Here is a 13,226-nt window from a genome sequence, read left to right as displayed (position 1 = left end):
ATATTTGCTCTTGATATGTCCTATTAAACATTGTCTATTTAAACATATTCAAATAGAAGACATACGAGTAAATCTTACAAATTCATCTTCAATATTAACTGTCAGGATGCCACTAAGTATTTCACAGAGAAAGGCCCTAAGTATGTTCTCTGGAAAGCACCATAAGATAACAGGTTTCTAGCATGAAAATGATCTGCTGTCTCCCTTGGACAATTTTAAGACAATCTACAGTGAGTTTGAGTATCACATTAAATACTTCAGGGCATTTCCAGGACCTGCAACTGCTTGCCTGATGCTTTGAATCACTTCTTTAAAAATGCAACTTCATTGGCAAATGTTTCTGTCCTTATATTGTGTGTATTTAGGTGATGTCTCTGGTTTAAGATAGGACTTTTGAATCCATCACCAGGATACAAGAAAAGGAGAGGAGAAGATGGAATGGGTAGCCCGTCCAAATGGAAGCAGCGTTGGAAGTGGCCCCGTTGCACAGGTTAGTGCTGCAGCACTCATTGGTGAAGGTGAAGTTTATGCCCATGGCATATTTTTCTCCACTGATACCGCAGAGAGAGGAGAGAATACAGCTTTTCTCATACAGGACCACACGGAAGTCTCCTGCGCATTGGAACAGAGGAGGTATTATTTAGATAGACACATTGATAAATCAAATTCACCACATCATCAAAGCTGAACTTTAGAAAGTCAGTAAAAAAAAAACTGAACTTTGCTGGATAGGTGGGAGTTCAGCTCCGGAGGCCTAGTTTCCACTGGTTTCCCTGGCCTCTAAGCTCTGAATAGTTTATTAATTGTATGGTTGGCATTGCTTGCTTCAACTTTCAGCCACCTTAGAGACTCTTAGTTATTGGACTTAAGTTGAATAAGGCTGCACTTTCTGTTGCCCATTTATTGCTTCAGATATCACTAGTACCATAACATTTATCAGCCTCTTTGTACATCACAACCTGGCTGTCATCGCATGTCCAAAAGAAATTGTGTCTATTTTCACCTCGTTTGCCGACTGCTGCGCTAGACAGACAGAGCTGCCCTGGAGGGCACTTCTGTGGGTACTTGATGCAGTCCAGTGGAGAGATTGTAGGAAACACACAAGTGAAACAATACAGAGGGACTGAGAGAGAGGGAGAGTGAGTGAGAGAGAGAGAGAGAGAGAGAGAGAAAAATTATGTACACCTTAGGCTGCGTACACAGACATGACAATGTATGAATATGGATATAAAGTAAGGCATTTCAACACATACATTGTAACTGAATAGATACGTCAAAGTTTATATAGATATGAACAATCAGTGAAAACTAGCTGGTGGGTAGAAAGGATAGCGTCAGGCTAACAAAATGTGTTTACCTTTACCAGAGAGATGCGAAAACAATGCATACAAATACACACACTCATTTGCATTGCAGTAACAAACTTCCATAATCATAAACCATCTGTATTTCTTAACGCACAAGGGACCAAGCAGTCAACGTGATCTCACTAAACCGCAGCGCCACACTCACTGTTTACTCACCAGCAAAGGGGAGCAGACAAAGAAAAAGTACTAAACAAATTAGACGAGACATATCGGCTATCCGCACTCCTCAGGAATGTTGCTCTTTCTGTATTCCACTCAAACTTATCAGTGCTTTCCTTTGTCTTCTTTTTTCTGAGTTGTGATCTGAAGCTTCTTATATCATCTTCAAAACATTACATGTCTATGTCCTCTTAATTGACAGATTAATAAATCACAATCTCCTTTTGTTTCAGTATCTTGATTGCTGCTACTGTATCCTGAGGTCAGATCAGACCGCAGTGTCACTCTCCCTCACTCTGTGAGACTGTCCAGATGCTTGCTCTATGTACCTTTTTTTCTATATTATGCTGGAATAAGTACCCACCCCACAAGCCTAATTTGATTTAGGATGTTAGCAATCTAATGACGGCACTGAAGTACCTACTGTAACTTTACTGAATCAAACTTTGTAGAGGAATTTTCAAAGATGTTTTGTAAACAATTTTTCAGATATAAATTTGAGAGCCAGGCCTGATACGCACTATATATACACACTATCCCAAATTGTCAAACACTAAGGGTATGCTGACCATCACTTGGCTGAGAAAGGGTTAGTAGTTTATTCCTGGATAGCATTGTGTGCTCATGCCTTTAAGAAGAATGAACTGAGATGGAAGTAGATGGTGTTGTGGAGCAAGAAGCTGATGAAGTTAACCTTGATTTGTTAATGAAAGGCATAAAGTTGAGCCGTAAGACTGTCAAGTGACTTGGAATCTTGTGACTAGTAAAGGGAGGTGGATGGTGTGGGAATCAGATGGGGAGAGCTGCGATACAGTGCAAGCTTTGTGAATTTTGTATTCCGATTAAGGGATTGTAGTACCCATGCATTTCAATAAGAATACACAGGAATGCTACAATATGCACTAGCCCATATTGTGCAATCTATTTTCAAAAATGAATGTTACAGCACCCCTGCCACGTTGCAATTCTAGGCAGATGGACAAACAGCACCATTTCAGTTTACTCCAATTTAAGTGAAGCCCCATAAGACTACATTTTCTTCCAACCCACTCAACCAAATCTTAACACGCATTAATCACACATTTTAACTAAACCCCTCTCCCCCCCCAAAAAAAAAAAAACCAGAAGCAGCAGTGGACGTTTTTGCCAATTTTATTTCTTGCAGTCATAGAAAGGGACAGCATATTTAACGGTTGGACTTTGCCACCCTTTCCAACTCGTCTTTCTTCTTAATGGCATATGAATTTGATGAACCCTGACAAAAGAAAATTTTGGGGTTTAGAATCTTTTGTGCCAGTTTGTAGCATACAGAACTATGTACTACAGTTCAACCAATAATAATGTTACAATTCAAATGTTCAGTTCCAGCTGTTCAAAAATGGCATTTTGTATGTTCCCATACAAGGTATTGAACTTCATCTGATGGTACATATGGAAAATATTCACAAAATATTGCTGCATCAAACAGTGATAGCCAATAAATCTGCCATATTTAAACAGAATCTAAAATGAGCTGAGATTTGATCAGATCTGTCTTTCAAGGCCATACCTTAGCTGCATTAATGAGCTCATCAGCGAGACACTCTGCAATAGTTTTTATGTTCCTGAAAGCAGCTTCTCTGGCACCTGTACACAGCAGCCAAACAGCCTGATGTGAAGAGAGCAAGGGCAGAGTTTAGCACATAGTGGTCAAACCCTAGTCATGGCATTTTGGCCCCTAACCGAGATCTGAAATGGGTGTTGGCATTTCTGCCTCCACTACATGTCCTGGCAAGCGATTCCACTCTGTTGCACAGTATTAAGAGACAGTCAATCATGTACCAGTGGCTCAATGTTTGCAATGTCAATACATCACAATTCAGTAGATACGTTCTGTCCACTATTGAAGAAATCCAAACTGTGTATAACTGTTTGAAAACTGAGGGGTTCTATTCTACAGTAGTAACACTGCAGTTTATGATCACACTGGATGAGATCATCTTCAAGTCAGTACCAGTAATACAGCCACATAAGTCTGCAGCCAGGATATAACACAAGGACATGCAAGCAATATTTATGGTGCAGTAAGAGCGAAACAGCAGGGGTCTGGTGTGCACTGTCTCAGACCTGGTTGACTCTTCGTAGAGGTGAGACATCCACAGCCTGTCTCCTCACAGTTCCAGCACGGCCAATGCGAGTAGAGTCCTCACGGGGTCCACTGCTGATCACGGCATTTACTAGAACCTGAAGGGGGTTCTGACAGTGGAGGACAATGGGGGGGGCTTAAATTGAACTGACAAATGGCATTGCCAGTGACCACAGGTGTACACACAATGATTATATTGGAAAAAGTCAACTGGTAGCATCTAAATGAGGAACTTGATTGATCAGGATACTGTGTGTTTAAAAGTAGGATTATAGAGGGGTATGCCACATAGTGCTGTTAAGATACTTAGCCAGTTGCATCCAAATAACCAACTGAATCAGGGAAATGAAAAAAAAAAAAAAAAAAAAAAAAAATGACATTTAAAAAAGGTGTTAATTGTACTTTGTAAGGTATATCCAAGTACATAAAGGTCTCAAACTATGGTGGCAGAATGGCAATTGTATTTGTAAAGTATGGTGAATAAATAATTACCTCTCCTGTAAGCAGGTGAATGATTTCAAAGGAGTGCTTCACAATGCGTACAGTCATTAGCTTCTTGCCATTGTTGCGGCCATGCATCATCATGGCGTTGGCGAGGCGTTCGACGATGGGGCACTGTGCCTTGCGGAAACGCTTTGCTGCATAGCGGCCCCCAGAGTGTGGAAGGTACTTTGCATACTTCTCTTTTACAGCAATATAGTCCTAGTCAAGGAACGAACACACTAAATTATTACATTCCATACATCATTAAAATTCCAGGGCATTACACCAATTCAAAAAGTACAGTTACAGTGTTCATACATTCGAATGATTACGTTCACCACTATAAAACTGACTGACCATGTTCAAAGTGTCAAAACCAGCTGTTGGATCTTGGGATCCATGCAAAGTGGTGTCCTGATCATACTTTGCCAGCTTGTAAAAAGACCAACTGTCTCACAAAACACAATCTACCAACCTTCAGAAAGATAATATGCACAGGGAAATACTCAGACATTCCAAGGGCAAGTAATATATGAGTGGGAAGAATTACAAATCACATGAATATTGTATACAGAGAAATGTGGATAAAAGCACAAAAACATTTACAACTAGTCTTAATCTAAAATCAGAAGCATTTCATGTATACTAGTTTCTGAAATCAAGAGATTCATAATATATACAGTTGTGTTCAAATAAATAGCAGTGCATTAGAAAAAGTGCATAAAGTGCAAATATATTTCAATAGCTTTTAGTTCCATATTTCAAATATAGTGGAAACATTACACATTCAATTCCAAATCAAAGCATTAGCAAATTCTCAAGTCTGCGTTATTCTTTTACAGGAAGCAAAGGGAATATTCATCTGTGAAAAAAATGGCAGTGTTGACATTTCTCTTCAAACTCAAACACTTATAAACTGAAGAAATTAACAATTTAACTTCACTTTAAATTACTGAACTAATATTTAGTTGCATAACCATTGTTTTTTTGAGGCATTTCACCCCAGGATGAACAAACTACATTCCACAGTTCCTGTGAATTTTTGGGTTTTGCTTCAAAAACTGAATTTTTAATGTCACCCTACAAGTTTTCAATGGGGTTGAGGTCAGGGGGATTGAGCTGGCCACTCAATTACCCCAATCATTTTTGTCTGGAACCAAGTATGTTGATGTATTCAAACTGAGCCATGATCCCTGGTATACGAACCCAACACTGTAGCATGAAAAACATCCCCATACCATGATTTTTGCACCACCATGCTTCACTGTCTTCACAGTGTACTGTGGCTTGAATTCAGTACACAGGGGTTGTCTGACGTACTGTTGACGACCACGAGACCCGAAAATAACAATTTTGCTCTCGTCAGTCGACAGAATGATACGCCATTTCTCTTCGGACCAATCAATGTGTTCCATTGAATTTTTACCGACTCTGCGCATGCCATTTTTTCAACAATGGTGCTTCATGGGGGCTTCTTGCCGATAGCTTAGCTTCAATCAAACCTCTTCTGACTAATAGCACTTACAGGTAATTGTAGATCATCTTTGATCTTTCTGGAGCTGATGAATGGCTGAATCTTTGCGATCATTTTAGCTGAGCATCCTACAATTTCCTGCACTTTATACATTTTCCCCTCTCCAATCAACTTTTTAATGACATGACGTTGTTCCTCCGAACGATTTTTGGAATGGCCCATTTAACTTAGCAATTCAGGAAATATATTTTATAACAACGTGTGAAACATTTGCGTCCCTTCTTCCTTAATAAAGGGCAATTAACGGCACATGTTTTTACATTGAATTAATGAATTCTCTAATTAAACGCCACACTGCTATTATTCTGAAAACGCCTCTTTCAATGAATGAGTCAATTACTCAGAACAAGCAGCGTGCATGTCATGACAGTTGGGTCTGTTGTTTTTCTATTACACTACTACATCTACAAGTAAATTATTTGCCATGCAGAAACATACTACTACTAATAAGTGGTTCATGAGGTTACTGATGTTATACTGCCATTTTCCTGAACACAGCTGTACATTAAACCGTTTGTGGAATTGTTTGAGGAAGATTTTGGTTCGGACAAAACATTTATATTCAGTTTTTAAAAAATTTCAAAAGGGAAACCCCTGAAAACTGATAAGCACTTCAAGCAATGTAACCCTGAACTACCAAAACACTTAATACATTCACAACATGAATTGCTACAATTGATGCTCGCTAACAATCAAGTTCTAGAATGCAACCATACACAGATGGGTAGGGAGGAAGACAAATAAGTTAAGCCTACTGAATAAAAGCATATATAATGCCGATGTAGATAGAATTGAAATCACAAAGACATAATTTGAACCCAAAAAAATGGTGTTTACGCAGGAAAGACATTTCACACATTGATCAGCATGCTCATACCACAGCCCTACCGAACAGCAATCGACAGGCCTTTATAGATTATAGTTCAAGTTCCAGAGATAATTGACCATCTAGGCTACAGGCAAATCTTGGATGTTACAAACCCCGACAAAATAAGTTGTCAAACAGGCCATGGCGTTACCTGCAGAGACATATCACTGATTTGCACATCATCAGTGCTCCATTTCCCGAAGAGTTTGATCTCAGGAGACTCCGCAATAGCCGGAACAGCACACAAATCACTCATCCTGCACGGAAAGAATAGATTTTCCAACCATAAACTGGTGTACCAGTCCCAATTCCTTCAGTTCTGTCTCAGTAAAACGTTATGCGAAAGTGCATTCTCGATAAAATAAAATTTAAAAAATTAAAGTCAATTACGTGCTGTGTTACAACAGTCTTCAAAGTTCAAACTCGTAACTACCCTCCCTTACGTGACGCATACAATTTATATTTAGCTGCTGGTCGAAATTCGCGATTAGTGATAGTACTACTTCTGCATTCGGCGCTAGTATGCTCGTGTTCCGTCCGACTGCGTGTCGCTAAATCTTATCCGAATTATTTGGAGAAACTCGTAAGAATACGTCAACTTTGCAGACAAAATGTAAAGTTAGGAAACACATTATGACTACAAATAGGCAACTGCTAGAACACTACCCAGCCAATTCCCAACAATACAGGGTGGCTACAATTAGTCGCTATCAACTTAAATACATCCCTTCGTTTTCGATATACTACAAACCCTTTAACGCGTTAACAATGCTCCGATTAACTCACATGTAACTCAACAATTCTCACGGGCTGAGGTTGCGAGCACCGGAAATATATGGAGCGCATTTAGTGTCAATATTATTTACACGTGTTTCAGTCAGGACAAAGCTGTGCATCGCAAAACCAGAAATTCTGTTCAAACCAGTTGGCCAGGGATTGACATTCACCCAGAAGCCCCCAACCTCCAGTGGTTACCAAAGGTATTGCATCTTGCCTCTGGTGCCAAAAAGCTTATTTCAATTCATTCCATTCAAAACTACGATGTTACCCTGGCGAATTTATGCTATTTTGGAAAGTACTAAAATTTCTTCACACTAAATTATAACCGCACACAAGAAGATATATGATTTTTTTTTAAATCCTTCTCGTGTAGGTACCCAGTGTGCATGCTCTGGTGGCAAAAACAGCTCCAGTGCACATGCTCTGGTGAAAAAGGCCCATGGCAGCCTCCACGAACTTCATGCTGCATTGAGCAGCTCCCATAGGAATCATTGGAACAAGTAAGCGGAAGCTGTCACCAGTTCTCACACATCTCATGTACTTCCTGCTCAGGGTCTCTGGGACCCCTTCAGTCATGGGCAAATACAGAGTCTAGTCCTCTGACAATCTTCGGGATTCAGTTTAGAGCATGTGAACAAAATGTTTATGGGTGTCTCTGGTGTTCATAGTAGGTAAGAATTCAATGTACATCCACAGTAATATGCTAGGGGAAGATGCACTTGAAGCCACCAGAAGGAGCTGGGTTTTTGGTGACTTTGGCGGCCCCTGTGTCAATTATATATAGCTGTGTCACAGGTAACTGACCAGTATGTAGATTTATTCATGTTTATTTAATTGTACACTGGTTTTGCATCACCATCATACATCAAGCAGCCCAGCCTAATATCCTAGCCAAGGTTAAATTCACTCCAACCCTGAGATGAGCATTTAGAGGTTTATAGGTGTCTGGTCTTGAGCTGACAGTGTGTAGGTGATTATTGCACATGGGGTCTGTAAAGGACGTAACCTGCAGTCTAGTGACAGCCAAAGTGTTTTTTTTCCTTGATCATTACTTAGTCCTTCCCACTGTCTGTGCAATGGGTTTTATTTTTCCTTTGTGTGTTTTATTTGTCTAAAACACACCATGGAAAACTATATTGGCTGTCAGATCCCTTGGCTTCATTCTCACAATTCAATTTAGGGTATGATCAATTTCCAAACTTTATATAAAAAGAAGGTCAATTAAATGCATTTTCTACAAAAAAGTGCTCACGGTTGTTGTATATTCATAGCTATATCAATAATGACAAGGAGGCAAAAAACATATGGACACACTTTCAACAATTTATCATCAACTGAAAGGCCACCACCACAAATCCAGCCCTCTAGCATACCAAAAGCTTGAGAGTTGGATATTTGAAATTGAAATATAAATGTAAACTATGCAAAAACACTGCGTATACTAATCAGCAGAAAAAATAGCAGTTAAGTTTAAACACAAGACAACAGACTTTTTTGTCTTGCATAGCATGGAATGACTCCTACTGTATATAATCATGATGTATACGACTAATTCTGGCATTGTGTGCTAACTTCATTTTATTGTAGCAGTAAATTTAACTGATTGAATATCTAGGTATTATTGAGAAACAAACTGATATTCAATTTTTAAGAGGTAGTTTAGACTTACAGTCATCATACACTGGGTCCCAAAGGCCAAGATTTGTGTAATACATTCAGTCTACTGTATAACCCAAGTTTTCAAGCATTTATACATTTTAACATTTGGTACACCTAGCCAAACATTTTTCTGGTGTGCAATTTCCAGGAATTTTTCCACAGAAAGTAATTACGAGCTGCTGCAAGAAATACGAGTGGCACAAAGGAGGATGTCTGTTTGGAGAAATACCCTACGCAGATGTGCCTTGTAGAAAGAAACTAGGCATCATTCGCCGGTCTAACAGGCGACGGCGGAGCCTCACAACGGAGGAGTCCACCTGGGCTGCTGCCCCCTTCCCTCGCATGTCCTCCATTAACTTCAGTCGAGTGCCGCACAGCTGAGCCAGCTCTCCGCCTGAAGAGAGCAAACATCGCTGCACCACAGCGCCACCCTGAGGAGGAGATGACAAATACACTGTAGAATTTACTCTTAAGATGTAACGTGCGCTACTCCTAAGACAAATATAAGAGAAAACAGTTGTACTTGCTAGGGACAGCAAGATGATAACCTGTGCTCAAGCAAGCACTGCTGAATGCTCTCTAGCAACAGCCAAGGCATTACAAATGTTGCCATTATAAAGTTGTGTTGAATAATACATAACATAATGCCACCTAAAAATATATTTACATTTATTTTACTTATGCCAGATGAACACAAAACAAATGTAAAAGACTCACTCCTTTTAAAAACAAATTTAAAAAGAGTGTTGCTTACACACAGTAAATGTGCTTGAGAAATATTCATTAAATAAACATGTTCTGCCATGGTGTGCGCACTGGCCTCGTCAGTCCCTCAAATACACAGCGGTAGTGTTCACTGCCAATACAATTTCTCAGGTTACATTACCTGTATGAGGTGCATGGCTTCTGGCAACTGAGTGCCAGGGTGTCGGTGGTAGACCTGGACTAATGGCCTGTCAAGTCTTTCTCTGGACAACAGATCTGCACGGGACACTGGACCCTGTTCAAAGGAATAAAGACAAACACAATATATAGGGTGGTCCTCTATCATGAGCACAGCTGCACCTTTGCACACCTTGCACAGAGCTACTCTTACTAACATGGACATGTACTACAGGCCCAGGCCCTGCAAGGTCTGCACTAAGTAAGCATTTCATGCACATGGAAAAACTAAACATTTTCAATATTTCAAATATCAGTCTGAGATTCCATTCTATGTAACTCAATATGGTATGTAAATACTGGACATTTGGTGAAAGAATCCACACAAACACACACATACTGACCAGTGCTCTGTCATGGCTGTGCTGAATGCAGTTCAGTTGTCTTTGCTTGCGGTAAATTGCCTGCCTGGCTGAGGCTGAGCTGAGTGAGAGGTTTTGCTGAAAGAGGAGAAGGAGGGGTTTTGTTGTGGTTTTGGTCTGTTGGAGGCTACAGATACAGAATACTTGAACTGAAATTTCGCACATGAAGAAACTCAACACCGTGTCCCATACCTTCAGGCTGACCGTCTCGGCTATTTTCTTCACCAGGCCTTCATTCACCAATTGGTGGGCTGATTTTTGGCGCGCAATAGCCTCACCAATCAAACACCGAATCTGTTCCCTCAGCAGTTGTGATTGGGTGAGGGCCGAGTTTGAGGATTCCATTGCCTGCTTACATTCTGTCAGAGCAAGAGATAAGAGACTGTTTGCCAAAATGCATACTTGCATGCAGTTTGCTTAGTATTCATAGCACATTGATGAATACATACAATGCTGTGCATGGGCATGCAAAATTGACTAGATTTCTAATAGTGTTTTTAGTGAACATAATTCACTAGAACTATATGGCAGCATAGTATAATGGTATGGGAGCTGGGCTCAGTCCAAAGGTTGTGGGTTTGATCCCTGTACCTCTGAGTACCTGCTTCAGTATCCTGCTGTATAAATGGACAATACGCAAAAAATTTGTGTAAGTTGTTCTGGATAAGAGAATATGCTGAAGTGTAATGCTAAACAAAATACTTGTTAACCAGCAACTTTACCAAAATAATTATTTTCAAACATAAAATACTTATATGAATGAAAAGTATGGGCAATTCATGCTGCATTCTTTTTATCCTTCCAGGTATGCAAAAACACATCCAGAGAATTTCAATAAGCATTCAATTTCATTTACTTGAGTTCTGAACAGATCTGTATACATCCACCATTAGTTGCTGCACTTCTATGCATTCTGAAAAGTATGCAAGTATTTATGCTCAATGCATGCCCATAGAAAGAGGATGAGGTGAATCTCAGCTGAATAGTCTACTATAGTCATGACACTACCTGGGGTGTAGGGTCCTGTGGGGTCCGGTTTCATGGTAACTTGGGAAGGGGTGCAGCGGCCTCCAGCTGAATTAATTGCACTATGTGGGAGAAGATCCAAAACACAGGATCTCTCACTAGCACACTCCAGTAACAGCTTATTGCTTTGACTGAGGGCCTGAGAGAGTAAGAGGAGAGACAGACGTGACAATGCGTGATAACAGGTTGTAGGTTATCAAATATTTACAGAGGTTGGCAGGATGTGCACAGGAGAAACTTTTACTGGAGAAGACAAGCCTGAATCTGATGTTGACAGTCTGGTTGGGTTGATGCAGTTGAATTATGTGAAAGGTATTTGACTAAAGTGTTTTACTTCTAATTCATTTCGTTTAGTTTGTTCCTATTTTTGGGTGAAGGTCGTCAGCACCTGTAGCTGTGTGAGTGTGTCTCTCAGTGTCCCCTCCAGCTGAGCCTTTAGCTCAGACAGCTCCTTCTTCTCACGGTCCAGCAGTCTGTCTGCACCATCTCTGCCCTGAGACAAGCCAAAGAGAAGAGCAGGCAGGTTGCCATTTCTTCATCAATAATCTACATCACTTCACCTTTGCTGTGACTACAACATAGGGGACAGCCCAATGTTGACTTTCCAAGTGGATGGCCCACGTACTTAGGTCAAGCATTATGTCCTTTGTGGTGGTAATGGGTAGCTCAGCACAATAATTATTTCTGTGAAATTTTACTACAATGAAGTCACTCAGTAGTAACTCCATTTTACAGTTAAAACAGGCAGGAAATACAGATGACACCACGCTCACCTTCTCCGTGGTAGGTGGTCTCGATGTCCTCTCCTCCAAACTTCTCTGGTTCACCAGCAGCTCTTTCCTTAGGGATCTCAGCATTCTCTCCAAATACCCCCTCTCCCTCTCTAGCTTTACACTTTCCTGACCAACTCTACAGGCCTGTCTACGTAACTGCCCCTCCACCCCTCTGACTTCACGCATGTATTCCCCAGCAGCCCTCACACTGGCGTCTGCGCACTGCTCCCTCAGACAGGGTGGGGGAAAGGGGGCAACTAATGGGGCAGAGGCTAGAGTGAAGCACTAGAAAAAAGAGAAGGAAATTTGGAAATGACCACATATGAGAAATATGTTTTCATTTGGATATCACCGGCTCAACTTTCATTACACCTATGGAAAGGAAATTTGGTGAAGTTGAACACCGATACATACCCACTGTCGAGCCACTCACCGTAGTCCCTGTCGTCATTGGTCTGACCTTGTGGATTAGCTGTGTACTATTGCCATTGTCGCTGTGCTTCCTCGATCTTTTTTCTGCTTCATTTAATTCCAAAGGGACAGGAGTATTTGCATGAGATAGTCGGCCTACTGTGCAGCTGCGTGACCGAAACGGACTGGCAGAGCGGGATCTTCTGGCATCTGACTGCCGTATCAGTTCCTCCGCACGACGGATAGAATGCTTCGATCTTTCTCGCCACGACTGTGGACCGATGGTCAAAGATGCGAGCGAGACTGGCTCCATCGGTAGGCTATATTCCAGTATTTACACAGAAACCTTTAAAAAAAACTATTTGTACTGATAAAACCTGCTACGGATTAGAGCGCCTGCTAAATGTCTCAAATGTATATTAAAATACTTTAAGTATTTTAAAAGTCAGCTAGAAATACATATTAAGACTAAGCCAACAACGAAGAAATGGTCCGCAACATGTATATTCACAAGCGTCGTTAAACAATCATTCTGTTTCTTTAATTAGCGGAACTAAAACATTACGAGAGCTCGAATAAACGAGTTTAAATGAAATTAACTTCAACGAAACTCATGTCTACCTCTCAGCAACGTCGCATTCTCCTTAGTGTCAAAGCATTGTCACCAAAGCAACAGTTCCTCCAGTAACTGGAAACATCGGTACAGATTGTGATTGGGTAACGTGGGTCGAGTGACA

General features: G+C 40.6%; 3 protein-coding genes across 4 annotated transcripts; all 3 read right to left on the bottom strand.

Annotated features, from left to right (window-relative positions):
- Positions 1 to 221: 221 nt before the first annotated feature.
- Positions 222 to 1,575, bottom strand: lypc (ly6 domain containing, pigment cell). Its single transcript, XM_061230415.1, has 3 exons — positions 1,524 to 1,575; positions 1,004 to 1,123; positions 222 to 612 (listed from the first exon to the last, which is right to left on the bottom strand). The coding sequence occupies exons 1-3, from the start codon at positions 1,573 to 1,575 to the stop codon at positions 380 to 382; spliced, it is 405 nt and encodes a 134-aa protein (XP_061086399.1). The 3' UTR covers positions 222 to 379.
- A 1,087-nt stretch (positions 1,576 to 2,662) lies between these two features.
- Positions 2,663 to 7,461, bottom strand: LOC133137943 (small ribosomal subunit protein uS7-like). 2 transcript variants are annotated; one of them, XM_061256369.1, is made up of 6 exons: positions 7,323 to 7,461; positions 6,688 to 6,793; positions 4,144 to 4,353; positions 3,633 to 3,761; positions 3,076 to 3,174; positions 2,663 to 2,781 (listed from the first exon to the last, which is right to left on the bottom strand). In XM_061256369.1, coding segments are annotated over exons 1-6 (615 nt in total). In that variant the 5' UTR covers positions 7,325 to 7,461; the 3' UTR covers positions 2,663 to 2,712. The 2 variants fall into 2 exon arrangements, with proteins under 2 accessions (XP_061112353.1, XP_061112362.1); XM_061256378.1 differs by lacking the exon at positions 7,323 to 7,461 and adding an exon at positions 6,927 to 7,275.
- A 1,162-nt stretch (positions 7,462 to 8,623) lies between these two features.
- Positions 8,624 to 13,120, bottom strand: tektl1 (tektin like 1). The gene is made up of 8 exons (XM_061217012.1): positions 12,512 to 13,120; positions 12,079 to 12,363; positions 11,694 to 11,798; positions 11,288 to 11,444; positions 10,472 to 10,638; positions 10,262 to 10,357; positions 9,862 to 9,975; positions 8,624 to 9,406 (listed from the first exon to the last, which is right to left on the bottom strand). Exons 1-8 carry the CDS (start codon positions 12,800 to 12,802, stop codon positions 9,206 to 9,208), a joined length of 1,416 nt encoding a protein of 471 aa, XP_061072996.1. The 5' UTR covers positions 12,803 to 13,120; the 3' UTR covers positions 8,624 to 9,205.
- Between the last annotated feature and the right edge of the window lie 106 nt (positions 13,121 to 13,226).

The sequence above is a fragment of the Conger conger genome, chromosome 1, assembly GCF_963514075.1.
Source record: "Conger conger chromosome 1, fConCon1.1, whole genome shotgun sequence".
NCBI classification, from domain to species: Eukaryota; Metazoa; Chordata; class Actinopteri; order Anguilliformes; family Congridae; genus Conger; species Conger conger.
The sequence above is the reverse complement of the archived record's forward strand: the minus strand, read 5'-3'. Positions and strand labels throughout refer to the sequence as shown.

What these genes read in the sequence shown, in the direction of transcription:
- tektl1 (XM_061217012.1), bottom strand. Translation starts at nt 12,802, where the DNA reads ATGGAGCCAGTCTCGCTCGCATCTTTGACCATCGGTCCACAGTCGTGG. An exon ending in GACCACCTACCACGGAGAAG is followed by an intron (nt 11,799 to 12,078) that starts GTGAGCGTGGTG and finishes GGCTTGTCTCAG; the next exon opens with GGCAGAGATGGTGCAGACAG. An exon ending in CCGAGACGGTCAGCCTGAAG is followed by an intron (nt 10,358 to 10,471) that starts GTATGGGACACG and finishes CTCCTCTTTCAG; the next exon opens with CAAAACCTCTCACTCAGCTC.
- LOC133137943 (XM_061256369.1), bottom strand. An exon ending in CTCTACGAAGAGTCAACCAG is followed by an intron (nt 3,175 to 3,632) that starts GTCTGAGACAGT and finishes TCTTCACATCAG; the next exon opens with GCTGTTTGGCTGCTGTGTAC. An exon ending in AGCTCATTAATGCAGCTAAG is followed by an intron (nt 2,782 to 3,075) that starts GTATGGCCTTGA and finishes TTCTTTTGTCAG; the next exon opens with GGTTCATCAAATTCATATGC.
- lypc (XM_061230415.1), bottom strand. Translation starts at nt 1,575, where the DNA reads ATGTCTCGTCTAATTTGTTTAGTACTTTTTCTTTGTCTGCTCCCCTTT. An exon ending in TTGTCTGCTCCCCTTTGCTG is followed by an intron (nt 1,124 to 1,523) that starts GTGAGTAAACAG and finishes CCTCTCTCTCAG; the next exon opens with TCCCTCTGTATTGTTTCACT. An exon ending in CGCAGCAGTCGGCAAACGAG is followed by an intron (nt 613 to 1,003) that starts GTGAAAATAGAC and finishes TCCAATGCGCAG; the next exon opens with GAGACTTCCGTGTGGTCCTG.